General features: G+C 38.2%; 1 protein-coding gene across 1 annotated transcript in view; it reads right to left on the reverse strand.

Moving 5' to 3' along the window:
* SLC9A3 (solute carrier family 9 member A3) overlaps positions 1-17,950 on the reverse strand; it is a 55,557-nt gene extending 37,607 nt beyond the window's left edge. Inside the window, exon 1 of the mRNA XM_054381651.1 lies at positions 17,755-17,950. Coding sequence (XP_054237626.1) covers positions 17,755-17,950 — 196 coding nt within the window. The remainder of the gene's footprint in view (positions 1-17,754) is intronic.
* Positions 17,951-18,242: the final 292 nt, after the last annotated feature.

The raw sequence follows: 18,242 nt of genomic DNA on the forward strand, positions 1-18,242 counted from the left end.
AGTCTGAGTTCAGCTGTGTGGACTCCGAGCCATCAGAAATACATACTTTGTGCTGCATGAGTCACAGCAGAAGCCGGTCCAACAGCCTTAATAATTTCCTATCGCAATCTATTTTTCGATAGGCTTTGTTACCACACCGGTGACTCACAGTCATCCTGCTTTCACTTCATACACATGTGTACCTCTTTTCTCTTCATTCACAACCTCACGTAGAAATTCTTGTCATTGATCCCTGACTGAAACTGCCCTTAGTGTTACTGTTCTCCATCCCTTCCTCTAGTCCTCAAGATAACGGGTTTTTTTGTATCATACCCAGATCTGCATGAATACTGTTAATGCCTAGGGAATCATGTCATCAGTGGTAACTAAAAAAACCAAACCATGACCAAAACCCTGTATTAAGTCCAGTCAAAACCAAAAATTCTAGTGAATTCCACAAATACCCTTCTTACAATTTCTTACTTTATCATGTTCTTTCCTTACCTACCTGGTAACTGTTCTACCCTATTTCGTATTAGCAGATGAATTTAGGCCTAAACCAAGGGGGAAAAAATAATCTTCCACTGTGCTCTAAAAGTGGTTAAGTTGAAGTAAGGATTCAAAGCACCAGGGAACTGCCTTTTTAGCTTGTTCAGGAAGTGTTTGAGCAGATTTGACATGGCTGCCACTGATCATTATTATTGTATTTGCCTTTCTAATCTTTAACAACAAAGTGCGCTCAGTTTTCTTTTCCTGGTCAGGAGACTGATAGCATATTTTATGGTCCTTTAGATTCTGTTCTGTGATCCTTGCGACAATGGTATTCCAGAAGTCTTATGAGTTGATTATGCCAGTTTTAATTGTTTATATACAAATACTACAGAACCCTTAAAGAAAAAGCTTTTATTCATTTATTCTAAACAACATTACTTAGACAAATCTTAATGATTTTATTAATCAGTACCTATGCTTTTAGCAAAGCTAGCAAAAACTGACAGATTTGTTAAAAAAAAGACTCAGATATTTTATATTTCAGAGATATAATACATGTGTATAGTGCAATGAGAAGTAAAAGCTTGTTTTGACATGTGTCCTTGGTTACTGATTCAAAATACACTATATGAACATGACAATTAATACTAGTTGTACTTAGACATATTTTTCCTAACCAAGGCACAAAGTCCTTATTTATATTTAAATTGTTTAGATGGACTGGTTTGAGTTTGGTTTTATCCAGCTCAAGAAAGAGTTCTTTATTTGTCACGTATGCAATGATCACCATTTACAAAGTGTACAGCATTGTAATGAGCTCATTAAACAGGAGATTTTAGGTTGCCGTTCTTTGTAGGTGAACAATTAACAAAATATGTTAGCAATTAAAACTGCAACCAACATACAGGTCAAGGTTCCCAGCTGATAGGTCTTAACATAATAAGCTAGCCCCAAGTCAAATTCAAAGACGTGTGTGAGTAAGCAACTATTACCTCTATAAGCATTTAGAACATAATGAAGTTTAAACAGTCAGGTTCAGTTTATCATAATTGTGCCAAATAGTTCTTTTTTGAAGGAGAAGTCCCACTGCAGTGCAAGTGTGGTAGAATTTGGCCCTTACGGAACTGAATGGCACTGAAAGAAAAATGGGAACAGTCAAAAATAATATTTCAAAATGAGAGCAAAGCACACATTAGAAACACCTTGAAGTATAGTAGAGGATATAAAACAGGACAGCAAAGTACCATAAAACATCTTCATTACCTATGCAAAGGGATTAGAATTGAGCTTGAAAGAAAAATCTTCTTGCTCAAGTTAATATTGCTCACAAACTGAATTCAGTTAAGTGTTGCTAGGAGTTTTCTGCATTTAGGATGCTGTCAGTACAGGATAGTCCATGGTGAATACAAATACGAAGAAACACAGATGAAGGGTAATACACACAAGAGCTACTCTGTACAAAACCAATAAAAATAGTATGTTTCTGACATAACCTCTACATGGGAAAGGGTCAGCAATAACTGTAAGTAGAATTACTGGTAATTTTCTGATCACTGAGGTAGTCTTGAGGTCTAAAAAAGACTTCCCTTTGAAAATGTTTCAGCTTTTGCTCACACAGATAAAAAAATGTAAAGAAATGGATTCCCAGTAATATATGGACGCAGTTGTTCTGGTGTCATGATAAATTGCATAAAGAGTTACCAAAGCTGGAACACTAAATAGAACCTGTTCTCCTCTACTCAGGTCCACTACATAAAGAGTAAAAAGAAGATGAAGAAGGTATAATTAAATGAATCCCAACAGTGAGTTGGAATTCTGAAAATCTACTTATACTATAGGACTTTCCCTGTATCACTTCTTGTAAGGATTGTTGCCTGTTAGGAAGGGCATGAAAGACATAATCAAAACCTAAGGGGAGAGAGGAATGGCTATGAAGGCTGCTCCAAGTCACAGGGTAGGAAAACACTTTTTTTCAAGCCTTGGTAGACTATTTTGCTTCCTGCTCTATTCGTTCCTCCCTGGCAAGATTTCAATTAGTACAATTGGAATAGCATGTGTTTACATCGGAAGTATTTCTGATTACAGCAGTAAATTAAATAAGTATTAGCATATTCAAATTCAGCAGTGATGCCCACAGAGAAAAAAAAATCAAATATCAAGTACCTCTTCCTTAAAACTTGAAAACAAACTTCATTTGAGAGGAGTTAAGAAAACACAACTAGTTAGTTTCCTCTGAAAGTGAATACTGCCATGCACCCTGAAAAGTTTCAGAGCTGTGACAGTCTTATATTGAAGGATAGACTCATGCATCTCAGTAAGAGAAGAGTTTCATGATGGATTATAACTCTTGTATGTAATTTCAAAAACTCAAGTATGCTGTTTACGTGTACTAGGAATTCAAGATTTTCTAGATGTGATCATTTTAAACTAATAAGCACTTTTAGGAGAATCACTTCTAAGAGAAACACTTTTAAGAGAATCACTCCCTATTGCCATAAGGTATCCAGAATGACAATAGATAAAGACTAGAGACTTTTCCTATGATTTTTCAGAGCTGTGGAATCTCCTTGGTGTAAGATTTGGGATTCAAAAGCTTTGACAGGAATTGGAAAATTTCTTAAACAAATTTTCTTTAAGAACATTGGTGAAATCATGTCACTCACCTGTTTCTCCATATATAACAGGCTTTGTGGAGTTCAACTTAATGACAGAATGGCTCTTTTAATACCAGTAGTGCTAATCAGAAAGATCATGGTGAAGAACTCAGCAAGGGAATATGTGGGAAAGAAATAGGCAAGGATTCTTATGTTATAATGTTTGCACACTACTCAGTCTGCTTGTTCCATATGAAGGTTAAGAAAGCAGCATTTTCATCAGCCAACCTTGGGAGTTTCTGGCTTAGGCAATAGAGAACAGAAGACATGATATTCTTTCTTACTGATGTGCATATTCCTGCCCATAAAGGAAGTAATTTTGCTCAGAAATTTAAGCATGTGTTTTACCTTCCCCCTGATTTAAGAAGACTGCACTAGAGGTTAATTTATATTGCTCTTATTGTTTTCTTGCAAACGGCTCTGAGATACTGCTATCATTCAATGTGTTTTTGTATGGCTTTTGATTTTTGTCCTTACAGCTTTTCTGATTGACTGATACTTTAACCCTCATACCTTCACTATCTCATTTGAGAGGTGAAGTGCATGATGATAACAGCGGGAAGAACAGTAGTTTAAGTAGTGTCTTTATACTGCAAAATGTAGTGCATGGAAAATAGCTCAGATGTTTTGAAATGGGATAGGAAGCTACTGATTAGCCAGCTGTTTTTTTTCAGTTATGTATCTGCATACACAGAATAAGTGAGAAAGGTTAGCATTGAAAAGGAATTTCACAAGGAGATTAGTTCAAACTGATTTTCTAGAGTGAAAAAAGGAAGTGGAAAAAAAGTCAACTGGCTAAAGCTATATTTGAAAGTAGCTCACAACACAAACTTTTTAATTACTGAAGATGACTGCTTCTGTCAAGAAAAAAGGACAGTAGAAATAAGACACAGATCTCATACTAAATAAAAAACAATACCCCATAATGTCACAAGTACACAATGCGTGATACAGAGTATAAAGTCTTATCAATTTTATATAGGAAAATGTCCTTTCTATAGTCAGATCTTTCCAACATGGGACAAATATTTGGCATATATCATTAAGAATATCTGTGCAAAAATTCATTTTTAGGGAGCAGTAAAAATTCAGTATGAATCAAATGTTACACCTAGTATGCACACAGCACTGCTCCTTTTTGTCTTCCATTACCACATATATATGTTATACTTCAGTAGAATAATAGAATAGTTCAGATTGGAAGGGACTTTTAAAGGTCATCTAGTCCACCACCCTTGCAGTGGCAGGGACATCTTCAGGTGGCTCAGAGCCCCACCCCACCTGACCTGGAATGTTTCCAAGCATGGGGCATCCACCACTTCTCTGGGCAACCTGTTCTAGTGTTTCACCATCCTCATCATGAAAAAGTTTCTTCCTTCTATCTGGTCTGAATCTCCTCTCTTTTAGTTTAAAACCATCATCCCTTGACCTGTTGCAACAGGCCCTGCTAAAAGGTCTGTCTCCATCTTTCTTATAAGCCCCCTTTAGGTACTGAAAGGCCACAATAAGGTTTCCCTGGAGCCTGCTCTTCTCCAGGTTGAACATCCTCAACTCTCTCAGCTGTTTCTCATAGAAGAGATATTTCATCCCTCTGATCATTTTTGTGGCCCTCCTCTGGATCTGCTCCAACAGGTCCACATGCTTCTTGTCCTGAAGACTCCAGAGCTGGGTGCAGTACTCCAAGTAGGGTCTTGTCAGAGAAGAGTAGAGGGACAGAATGATCTCCCTGCATCTGATGGGCACAATTCTTTTGATGCAGCCAGGATATGGTTAGCTCCCTGGTGTGAGAGTGTATATTGCTGAATCATGTCCAGTAAAGGAAATTAAATTATTTACATGCAGATAAACCATGAGAGAAAGATTATAACTGAAAAGATTCAGTGTAGCATTTTTATATACATATAAATACCAGAATAGGTTCTGGGAATAAAAATGATGGAGTGGAAAATCTAAAAGAAAGACCTAGCTATGACACTGTTTATACCAAAAATAATACATTAAGGAAAAAAAAAAAAAAAAAAAAAAAAAGCAGATAGGTTATGTCTGCTTTTGTTCTAAACCAGAAAGTATTGTGAACAGTCAAGCTTTGTAATTTTCTTCTAGTGTTTTTTCCATTAATCTCTTAAATCCTGTACCTCAGTATAATGCTAGTCCTGATGTGGAAGAAAAAAAGATTAACAAAATGTCAAGACAGAAGCCAAGTGTCAGCTGAATTTTCCTTAAATCTATAGATTCTTCACTTTCTGCCATGTTCACTAGCATCTAAGTAATCATATGATATACAGGTTATATTTTACTATTTTTATTTCAGCTATGAGTGTTTAGTCTGCCAGCAACTGAATCTACATCATATTCCTAACTGATAAGCAGTTCCCCAAGTATGAGGTTCTTTCAAACCCACACAAACACTGTTTTAGGCACTATAGCATGAACTGTTAGCTGTATTTATAATAATGAAACCTTTATCATATGAAGGTATATAGACATTCCACTGACTTTCAATGCATTAGGTTCCTCCATTATGTGACAGAGAACACATCCTATGCTAGGCAGTAAGAGGAAAATCTAACTATAAGCATTCATCTTTACTTTAAGGTAGATCTTTCCTGGCATAAGAGCTTCAGTACCTACACATAAACTGAGTTCCCACCAACAGGGGCAGGGTTTATCTTGGGCTGGTTTAAATCTTTACTTCTAGATCACGATGAAAAGAAGGAAACTTCATACTTCCTCCTGCTGTTTTTACATCCTCATACTTTCAAACACCAAACAGTACTATTCAAGTAAACATGCCTTGAAAACGATGCTTTTTACCAAGGTCAGCTGTATTATGCTCCCTAGGAAAGACTGAAGAATTAATTTGCTTTATTGAGTGCTCAAAAGCAATAGTTTTGTCTCAAGGTAAAAAGTTTCAGCTTTTCACTTAATTACAATTTTCTTTAGTACAAATATTCAAGAAACAAAACCAAGATGAATTTCTGTTTACGGAATTGCTAAGTAAATAAGGCTGAAAATAAGACTACTGTGTTATGTACTGATGAATTGCCACTCCTTCCAACTCCACGATAAATGTGACAGCACTTTTTTTACATTCATTTGAAGTGTAATAACCTCATCTTCTGATGAGAGAATGCCTGAAAATTGATGGAATTAGTCTGAGCAGGGGTGAGGGGAAGGATGAATCACAAAACATTTCTTCTTCACTGAAATGATGACACCTGCTCCAGGTGGTCCTGCTTTGGCAGGGAAATGGGACTAGATGATCTCCAGAGGTCCCTTCCAACCCCTACGAGCTGATGATTCTATGACTTCAATGCCATATCTATCACCCGCTGCAGAACAAAACATGCTGAATCTGAACTCACTATATTATTTCTAATAAAATTTTTGGAAGGGTGCACATATTTTTCTAAATATTTTCAAGAAGAAAGTAACAAAACCAGCTTTCTCTTTCCAGACACTTTCACTGCATAAGCATTATAAATTTTCCACTGCAGGACAGGAATTTCAGGCAACAAGATTCTGTTCTGGATGCCATGCAACCACATAGACAGCCTGAGTGAGCTGCCACCTTCCTTGCTGTTCCTGTCTTGAATTGTAAGAATTTGCTGCGTAAGAGATGTGGAACACAGAAGTAAAAAGAACAAAAAAAAAAGTAAAAAAAAAAAAAAAAGTTAAATACCAAAATACAAAAGCACTTCAAATTCTGCAACTGTGGGTAGCTGCCCCTATTGTTTTTTTTTTAAACCTGTCAGATGTAATCATGGCAGATATATAACCCTATAAAAGCCCCAATGAATGAATCTATAGGATCTTCAGACAGAAAGGGAGGTCCCTGGTATGAAGGAATACTTAGCATAACACCAAAGAGAACAAAGAGATGCTGACTGTTTCTCTTGTTTTTGAAATGCCTTTTTAGTGGGGGAAAAAAACTAAGCCTTGGTATGCATGTTCTATTTACACTCTAAAAGCTAGCATCCTCTAAGATACACTGTACTACACAGGACAAGGTGTAGAGCCACTGGATGGGTTCCCCTGAGGGCAGATTGGCCAAGAAAAATGTTATCCTCTTGAAGCTCTAGAGAGCAAAGTCTAAAAGACCTTACAGTGCTAATTCAGGGTAAGAAATTGTGACTAATGGACATATTGATAGAATCTGTCAGGTAGTAATTTATGACAAAATCCTTCCAATTGATGGAAAACATATTGACAGAAAACCTCTAAAGATGGCCACATATTTATCTTCTTTGTGGTTACAAAACAACAGAAATTAAGAAAATAAGAAACTAAGAAATTTATTTGACACTAAATGTAAGCATGCACATGTTTTCTACTCTTTCTTTTTCCATCACAATCACTTTTATGCAACATACATAATAGCATTCTCATATGCAGCTTCTGCCATTTCTCTCATGGTACTTTCTGTCCTGCTTGTTTTCCTTATTGATCAGTACACTGATTATCACAGGACTGTTCTTTTTTTTTTTTTTTTTGTTCTTTTTTTAATGTAGACTGTTTTAGTCTGTTATACTGGAAAGATTGTACATGCAACTGATGTTAGTTGTTTGTCTACAAAAATGTCTATGATTGCTTCTCCACATCCCATCTGTGGTACTGAGCATGAAAGAAACAGAAGAATCAACACGGTATTTATGCAATATTTCTGCTATGGGAAAGAATATCCTGTCCTCCACTAATGATCATACATGGCAACCAATCTAAATGGCTATCTGAGCTCAAAATATCTATACTCCAATAATATACCTAGACAAAATGCCAGTTCAATGGTCTGCTATCTGGAGTCATATTTTGTATGGTCCTTTGCAAAGTGAAATGAAGATAGGAGAAAAATTATTTTCATATAGGGAAGTGATAGGGCATCCCCATAACCATAAGTATCACGGACTCAGACATTGCCTGTTTTTCCTATAGAAGAGAAAAGAACTGAAATGATGGAATATGTAGCCACATATTATTGTCTGAGGGGTTTCTTTTGTTTGATTGGGTTGCATTTATTTTATGAAGAGAATAAAGGTAGTCTTCTTGAGAAAAATCCCATTAGAAATAGTGAAGTTGAGATAGGATTCCAAAGTAACTGCTGCAATTCAGGTAAATGGAAGGCCCAGAAGTAGTATGTACCCAATACAGAGGAGAACAATAGAAGTGTGCTTTCTGGCCATGTTTCTGGGTAGATAAGAGATATGTAGGAAGTAGACCTATCATCCTGTTCTGCAGGAAGCAAGAAAACCTGTACCTGCCACCTCTACCTTTAGATGCTCCTGCAGAATCAGCTAGCTACTGCTTGAGCTCAATACCAGCAGTTAATATATTCCACTGCACATTCCCACCAAGTAATGATATTCATTAGAATATCAGTTCATTCCAAAGAATATTTTGTCTAAAATAAGGGATAGAACTCATATTGTATCATCTAAGAGAAGGCAGAAGTACGTGTGACATATGAATGAAAGCTGTTTAGATTAGAAAATTGAACTCGTTCTGATTAGAAAGCATCCAGGATAAAGGATCAAACTTTATGTTGGTAACTTGTCATTCCTTTCTTTAATTCATGATTGCAGGACCATTGTAGTCATCATATGGCCACCATATCCATATATTAGCTCCTCTTATCCATATAGTAGCACACAATTTTGCTCCAGTTAATCAAAGTATACAGATTCCATCAAAAACATCATGCAGAAGCATTGCATTCTTTGTCCAGGTAGGGTATGGATATAATGTCCACCCATGTATAAACACTGCTAATCCAAAGACCAGAATCTGCAGGTCTAATTGATAGAACAACTAATTCTGGAAACCATTTCCAGGCACATGATGGACTAGAAATTCCTCAGGAGCAATTAACATGACTTCATGAAGAAAAAGTCATGCTTGACCCACCTGGTTAACCTACATGGTTAAAGGGTAGGCCTGGTAGATGATGGGAGAGCAGTGGCTAGTCTACTGAGCCTTCAGTAAGACCTTTCACAGTGTATGGTGTGAGAGCCTTGTAGCCCCTCAAGCTGTTACTGTATGGGATGGATGAGCAAACAGGGAGATGGACTGAAAACTGGCTGAATGGCAGGGCCCTGAGGGTGCTGATTGGTGATGTAAGGTCTAATTAGAGGCCAGTAACTACTGATGCACCCCAGAGGTCAGTACTGGATCCAGTCCTGTTCAACATCTTCATTAATGATCTAGATGATGGGGCAGAGTCTGCCCTGTGCAAAGTCCCACAGCTGGCAAGGAGGAACCCCATGCACCAGACACATTCTGAGGGACAGCCAGCAGGAAAGCAGCTTGGCAGAAAAGGTCTTGAGGTTCCCAGTAGACATAAGTAGAACATGAAACAGCAATGTGCCCTCACAGCAAAGAAGGCCACTGGTATACCGGGCTGCATTAGGCAAAGTATCGCCAAGAAGGCCTAGGGACATACTCCTCCATTCAGAGCTGGTGAGTACACACTAGAAGTACTGTGTCCAGTTCTGGGCTCCTGCATGCCAGAGAGACATGGATGTGCTGGACAGAGTTCAGTGAAGGGCCACGAAGACAGAGGGTCACTGTGACTGTTCAGCCTGGACAAGGCTCAAGAGGGAACCACATCGGTGTACAGAAATATCTGAGGAGAGGTTGCAAGGAGGGCAGATCCAGACTTTCTTCAGTGACAGCATCAGAGGCAATGGTCACAAAGAGAAACATGGGAAGTTCCCTCTGAACATCAGGAAACACTTTTTCACTGTGAGTATGGCAAGCATTGGCACAGGTTGCCCAGAAAAGTTGTGGAATCTTAGGCTTGGAGATATTCAAAAGCCTGACCCAATTTGAAAGACTCTGATCACTACTGTCCCAAAGTCACCCTGCAGGACTAAGTAGTGTTATTCTACTAAATTAGGAGGATTGTTGTAACTCTGTATTGCAACTATGTTTAGTTTTATGTATGATCACATAACAACTGTTCCTCCAGCACATCTGTGAGTACTGATGTACTTACATTAACATAAAGCCATCTCATATTCACCTATGTCATCTAGTCCCTGGAACACTATTACACCACCAAAACAATGCAACATTATTTGTTTTAATAAAGGAGTTAGAATGATTTAACTATGACAAAACAGTTAATATAAAATCAGGTTTGTGTTTAGACAAGTCTTTCTATCAGTTTGCAATCTGTGTGCACCAGAGATATTTTCATTATGAAATCTTACTGGGTCAAGACCTTTATAGGTTTCTGAATATTTAATCTTTTCCTCAAAGCCATATTTTTTGGAAGTGAATAAATCCATTAAGCTTCCACTTTTAAAAAACTGTAACTGAAGTAGATAAAATCATAACCAAATGGTTTTGAAATTCAGTCCACTGAATTTTCTTTCTTGGTGTCTGTTTCTATTTTAACATCCAGAGATGACAGAAGGCTGAGGCATTTGTTTTTCTAATGGATAAAAACAGAAGAACTCACCCAGGCACATATTATTGAGTCCAGAATGACTTCTTCTACTTTCAGTTATTAGAAGGAGAAAACTCTCCTGATCCATCTACATGAAACCCCTGCTTTTGCACTGGCCTTTCACAGTATCTCCCAGTTTTCTTCTTCTGTGAATAAACATTAAATATTTGTGACTTAATTAAAAGTGTTTCCACTTGAGGTCTTGCGTTCCATCTTGGTGTTTTCAGTATTTATGACTTCACAGTGCTTTACATTTCAGCCAACTGGTATCAAGTTGCTTCTTTCACAAGGGTGACTACATTGTAAGCAGTTTTACAAAAGGAATCGAAATATTACAACATAGCCAACCAACCATGCTTTGCAGTTTACCAGGGCTGCTTTAATGGTCTGCAACTTTAAATGGGTGCCACTTGTTAGGAAGTTGAATAAATAGAGACCTTAGTCCTGTGGGGACATCAGTTTAACTGCACTACAGCAGAGAGATGAGAAAAATCAGAGAAAAATTCTTGAAAGAGCAATAATAATATTCAGGTAAGAAATAATCTTCTATAACTTTGGACTCAACATTGCATCTTAGAATAGAACAAGCCATACAGAAGAACTCAGCAATACGTTAATCCATTAATTCAGAGCAATGGAGAAAATAGAGATTAAAAAAAAAATCTGTATTTGAATTCAAAGCAAACTGGTGGTGAAACTCACTTTTGATAGACCTCTGGTAGTACAAGTCAAAACAACGGGAAAAGCAACTTTAGCAACCTTCTTATTGCCAGGTGAAGGCAATAATTCAGGATTTCAGTAGGAGCTTCTCTGCTAAGTATCCCTAACACACAAAGCTCCACAAAAGCAAAGGGGATCACGCAAAGCCTTCCACTCCAAGAACCCTTTGTACATCTGGAAGGGTTTGCTGCTTGCACTTAGTACTTCTGCTGCATTACCACATGAGAGATTTACAGTCACTTTGGGGGTTTGCAGCTTACTCTTAGTAGTAAGTCACTTAAGCTCTGAAAACCATAAATCAATGGTTTCAACAATCCCAACACTACAGTATTAAAAGAATTCCATTGTTTTGGAGAGAACACCGAGCACTTTGCACACAGGTGCCTGAAAGTAATTGATGGAAGAGATCCTTTCTTAGGTATGCATGCCTGAGCTGTATTCAATTCAGGCCCATTCTCAAAATGCCATTGTTTTCTTATGTAATTCACACACGTTGCCATTGTACATTTGCTATTTGTCAGGGGATGTAATCTGAATCTTGTTGAATTATACTGTCCCGATATCTTCTTCCCTACTCTAAATAATTAAAACTTGAGACTTGCAAGACTTAGAGGGGGAAGGGAGAGAAGTGATGTGTATGGCAGGACAAGAAAAAGATGAGTAAGGTACAAGAGTAAAATGGAAATAATCTGTGGAGATAGGCATCCATTTACAGATCATATATTTCATAAAGACATGGCTTATGAAGTTCTTTCCAGAACTGGAAATGTTAAGCTGTTATTCTGTCTTAGAAATGTTTTTTTTCTGGTGCCTAAAATGTTGTCCTAGATGACAGAGATTTTACAGTACTTGTTTCTAGCTCACAACTATTCTAAATAGCACTTTGCAAGAGCAAATCCATCTTTCTAAAATGAAGGCACCCCAGTTATACAACATTGCTGCCACCACAAACTTACAGCCCTCCTATGTAATTGGTTTTTAAGTTAGATAATAAAAGGCTATATCCAGGAATGAAATGCACATGCCTCCCTTTCAACATAAGCCAGCTTTCACCATAAAAGATTTTATTTTTTCCTTGTTATCTTCATAATATAAGAGAACACAGCCAAGTCCAGGCTTCTTAGTCACAATGCAAAATCCTTTTTCATATTACGACTTGCTAATGAAAACCACTTTTCACAAAGACTATAGTCATGTCAAGGCTGGTATTTAAGCTTTGCTATGTCTGGTAGTATCCTCATCATTTGAGACTCCGACTCTGTTTTCAGTTAATACTTCCAGTAAATTTCTGCTAAGTGTCCTTCAACATTTCTTCCTAAAGATGCTTTTTACTGAAGAATTGCCAACAGGACAGCTGGTCTCACATTTTTCACCTTTATTAAAACAATACCTTAAATTTCTCTCTCTAAGGAGTTGACACTTCTCACTAGTTCAAAAATGACATCAGTAGAAACTTATGAGTCAAATAGGCTTTTGTTTTGGCAGTTTGTTTTGGAGGGAGAGGTATTGATTCTTCAAAGAAAATATCACCCCAGGAATCTAAATTGGATGCGTTGTTAGACCTGCATTTCACAGTTCCTTCCCTAGCCCATCCCTAACATGCTTAAAATTCTCTACAGCAATTGTTTATGTTAACAAAATACTCTGAAGTGCTCCTTTCTCAGGGTAGGGTGAGACAACATGAAGGGGGCTAGACATGCAGAAACTAGAGGATTTGTAGGAACCCATATCTCTGTAAATTTAGAGATACTGTGTGGTTTACAGCTCATATTTTCCTCAAGTCTCAAGAGCTGACAGACTCAACAAGTCCATCTGACACAGTATCTTTTTGAGATATCATTATGCCAAACTTCTCCTAAGCGTTCATTTTTATTGAATCACTTCCCCCTCCTCCAAAGAGTTGTTGCATTCCTGAAGATGGATTTACCAGATGCCCTGGATTTTAATTTCACTCCCACTTTTTAATTTCTTTAGATTTCATGCACAACTACACAAACAGTAAAAAAAAAAAAAAAAAGGAAAGAAAGGCTTTTGTGACATTCTTAGACTCAGCATAAACTATGCGCCCTTCCTCATTTCTGTTTATAGTCACTCTCCTACTATTCCTTACAGTTGCTTATCTGCTCATCAGCTCCACACTAGGCAAGTTCAGGGGACTAAACAGACAGAAAGACTGTGTTGTTGGCCTTTCTTATTCTTTGGGTCAAGCAATTATCTATCCTTCTGAAAAAAAAGGATTTAAACTACAAGTATGAATTTTACAAGTTCCCCAACATAGTCTCAAATGAAAATATAAATAAAATCTTTTCTGTCTCCTGGGATTTTGAACAAGTATAGAAACATGCTGTGCACATCCTTCAAATAAAAGAGAGTAATTCTCCCCACACCCCCCCAAGACAAGACCTCAGAAATGCCCTCAAAAAAATGGATACAATATTCAGAATTTAAACTGTTCTCTTGCCCATTTTTACCTCCTGAACTGATTACTCCTTTCCTTTTACTTGCTTCCAATTTCTTTTTCTGATCTCCCCCTTACTTCTGCCTCTTTCTGTAGCACACTTTTCTGCTACTGTTTGTATCTTCTATATCTCTGTTAAGTAAAAATTTATGTCAAAGATGTGATCTATTAAAACATACAAATAAATTGAGCACATGACAAAATGAACTTGGAAAGCATTTGCAAGGCTGGTCAGCGTGCATGTGGTTCTCAAACCAGTATGTTAATTAAAAATGTTACATATTTTAAAACATAGCTGCAGTAGGAAATGTCTTAGTCTATATGTACATGCATGTATGTATTTGTTTGGGGATTTTTTCCCTTGGTATTGCTTGTTTCAACTGGAAAACTGAGGTACCAGGGAGTGGACAGCTGAAGTCCACTAGGAGAGTTCTCAGCTGTAACTCATGTACCCTCTTCATGTAGATAAGATATTTTTCTGACTTGGCTTTACAAATGTAAGTGGTTTATTGGTCCTATCCCATAAGGATACTCATTTGCAGTGATAAGAGAGCCTATCAAAAGAGGCAATATAGATCATTAGCCAAAGTGGAACACCGCGTACCTTAGAATGATGAGTGGGAACATTTCAAATGCAGAGGGTCAAATCAAATCAATTATAATATGTAAAACAGTACACTGAGGTGCATCAGTGTACTGCTCAGTAGATACAGACAAATTAATTTATTTCCTATGCTGCGTGAATGCCAATTCTACAAAGACTTTTCTTCCACAGTTTCATTTGCAGCAATACTTACATTTCTCCAGGAGATGTAAGTATTCTTTACATGACAACAAATAAATTTTTTAAAAGCCAAAAACAATAGACACTTTTTCACATACTTGGGATGCTTATGAGGTTTCACATACAATAGCTTTTGTTGCAGAATATCTTGTCAGCACCAATTTACATTCTAAAAGTACACAACATGAATATCAAGTCCCAGAAAATCCACAAGTATCTCCTATTAAACAAACAAAATAAAATGACCCCAAAGTTCTAAGGTTGTTCTAATGCAAGAGAAGGTGAAGCATTTTCACACAATTTTCAATCTCAGCTACCAACTGCAATTCACAGAATCAAAGAATCATAGAATTGTCAAGGTTGGAAGGGACCTCAAGGATCATCTAGTTCCAACCCCCCACCATGGGCAGGGACACCTCACACTACATCGGGTTGCTCACAGCCCCATCCAGCCTGGCTTTAAAAACCTCCAGAGATGGAGCTTCTGCCATCTCCCTGGGCACTCTTTTCCAGTGTCTCACCACCCTCATGGTGAAGGACTTCTTCCTAACCTCCCATCTGAATCTACCCATTTCTATTTTTGCTCCATTCCCCCTAGTCCTATCACTACCTGACACCCTAAGAAGTCTCTCCCCAGCTTTCTTATAGGCCCTCTTCAGATACTGGTAGGCCACAATAAGGTCTCCTCAGAACCTTCTCTTCTCCAGATTGAACAACCCCAACTCTCTCAGTCTGTCCTCATAGGAGAGGTGCTCCAGCCCTCTGATCATCCTCATGGCCCTTCTCTGAACACGTTCCAGCATGTCCATATCCTTCTCGTAACAGGGACTCCAGAACTGGATGCAGTACTCCAGGTGGGGTCTCACCAGAGTGGAGTAGAGGGGGAGAATACCCTTTGCTGACCAATAAACCCATCATCCAACAGTAAAATAGCTCTTCAGCCTCTGTGGCCATGAAGAGGTGAGCCTATATGAGTAAGAACAGCTCCTCCTTTGCTGAAAATCCCACAGCAAACTTAGCATTTTGACACCACTACCTTTGCCCTCTTTCAGGTAGTAAAACAAGAGACACAAGGGCAGGTGCTCTATATTTTCTTCCTCAGTTCTTTTCTGTCTGCTTTTTGAATGTATAAAACTTCTTGGATTGAGCGCAGCATTTTTGCTATTCAAAATCTTCTGACAGATTTCTGGTCCACTTTCCAGAACCCTTGACACACCAAGGCAGACAGAAGACTGACAAAGCTTTTTTTACAGTTTCCTTTCTCATTGACTTATATGAACAACTTCACTCTTTCTTCATTAATACACAATTGAATGGTGAGTGTACATTTTTGCTTTTCTGTATTTATTTGGGACTGGTGGGGAAAGCAGAAGCTCTCAGTGGAATACAGCAGCTGTCCGTTGCTTCTTCAGGGACAAAGTCGAGAGTGGTAGAGGACTGAAATCACAAATGTGAAGAGGAAAAAAAGAACAAAGTTTGAGAGCTTTGAGGAAGAAAAATGATGGAGTTGATGACAGATACTATCTACTGGTAAGTGGCATGCTCTGTGCAGCTGTGAATAAGTGTAAAGACTTTAAAAACAGAACCAGCAATATCAAGCTCCTGAACTTCAAGTACAATTAGCGTTTTGTCAAGAGTATATACTGAGAACTGCATGGTAAAATGGCTCACTTTAATCCAAACTAATCTTAATCCAGACCATTGCAATACAGCACAGGGCAATCTAACTGTCCTGTTATCTTCATTTTGGGTTTCTGACATAGCACCAATATGGTTGTGCAGCCATAATAATAACTGTACAACTCTGGCACATGTACAAAGTAGCCAAGCCTTAATAACACAGGGTGCAAATGCTTATTTAGAAGATTATCTCAAAAGGAAGGTTCAAATGAGCAAGCTGTAGTTTAGTTAGCACAATTTTATAGGGACTCAGTGTTGTCACAGGGGTTTTTTCCTGTATCTGGTTTCCCCAGCATTTGTATTTCATATAACTCACCAATAAAAGCCAATTAAAACAAAACTATGTTTATGTAATCTAGGTAATGCAGCAATTAAGTTGTATTATCTATGGTCAATCAAGCAAACCCAGGATGCAGGTAAAACAAAAAATGCTTTACAGTATCATCTTTTTATAACTTATTCTTCATTTGTAAAATGTTTTATTAGGATTTGAAAACAGCCTTTTTTCATCCAAGTCTTACCTGTGTTTATTTTATGTGTTAGGCAACACATACCTAAGTATACACTTTTATGTCTTCCATTTTCTGTGACATGCAAAATTCACAGAATGTGATTCTGGTATCCCAAATTATTATTAACAGTACAAGTACAGAAAAACACTAGTAGGATTTTTCAGCTGATCATATCCTGCATTGAGACTGATTTTTTACTGCAACTTGAAATTTACATTTTCGGTGCCCACCAGACTGGAGGTCTGGTTTTAGATCTGAAGGTTAAAGGACTGAAAATAATAGCATCAAGCAAATAAAATACATTCCAATTAAACATTGACTCTTCTAGTCACTGCAGTGTTACTAATATGATTGCTTTTGGAAAAGTTCCAAAGTTCAGAATGCAAGAGTTAGAACACTCATATAAATTCACTTGAGCTGCATTGAAATTAGACTAAGTCCTTGCTTACACAGATTCTGGTTTCTTAAAGAAAATTCTGTGTGCTCTAAAGCTTGTATTTTTTTCAGTTGCATCAGGTGGTCTGGGAATATATATTACCTTTACTAATTATGCACTTTCACTAATTCAGCAATACACTACCAAGCAGACAAGACTAACTTTGTATGTGTAGTCTAATGTTCATTGCTGATGCCACTAGCTAATATAGCTTCCGTTCCTAATCAGCAGGATAACATATCATATGACATATCATAAGCCGAAATAGGTTTTGTATAAGCAATTGGTTTCACTTTGAAAAGGTTTTCTTGGAAACAACAGTACTGCAAGGTTTCAGGGAATTCCAGGCTTTGCACAGAACAGATGCGGAAGGCACAGTCCTATGCACTGAGAATGAACTGGATAACCTTCTGGGGCAGGTGAAAAATCACACTACTAAGTACTGTGTAGGGCAGTATTATGAAATCAGGACAGAGTACAATGAGTTCCCCAAAACAAGTCAGTGGATTTACAATAAACTTTCTTCATTTATGTTGGGTGGGAGAGGGGAAAGGGGGAAGGGACATGTATCAAGATATAACTCCAGACTCACCGATTTTGGCCAAGCTGGCCACAAGTATCCAGAGTGTAATGACATAAGGATCCTTGACGTGATCCCATTTGAAAGAGACGATGGCAAAGCTTTGAGGCTGGCTGCTATTCTTAGAGCTTCCAGAGCTTCTCTGTCCCAGCGCCGCTGGGAGAGCCATCAGCCCCAGGAGGAACACCACTCCAGATACTTGCCTCATCTCCAAGCCACACAACAAAAATTCTGCTTCCCCGTCTCGGAGAAATCCCGCCTCTTCGGAGGTCCTTGGGGTCGAGGTCCTTGTCCCTTGCGAAAGAAGCGACAGAAGGCTGCGGAGGCGGGATAGCTGCGCGCTGGAGAGGGTCCTGTTCCGCCACGGCCGGCACTGACTGGCTCAGGTACCTCTGGGCACTGGGTGGCCAGGAGTGGCCAGGGGTTCTGTGCATAGGCAGATGCTTCCAGCTGGGGTTCTGGTGCTTGCCAGCACCTGCCTTTATCAGGCTGTTCACGAC

Source organism: Indicator indicator, chromosome 6 (assembly GCF_027791375.1).
Source record: "Indicator indicator isolate 239-I01 chromosome 6, UM_Iind_1.1, whole genome shotgun sequence".
NCBI classification, from domain to species: Eukaryota; Metazoa; Chordata; class Aves; order Piciformes; family Indicatoridae; genus Indicator; species Indicator indicator.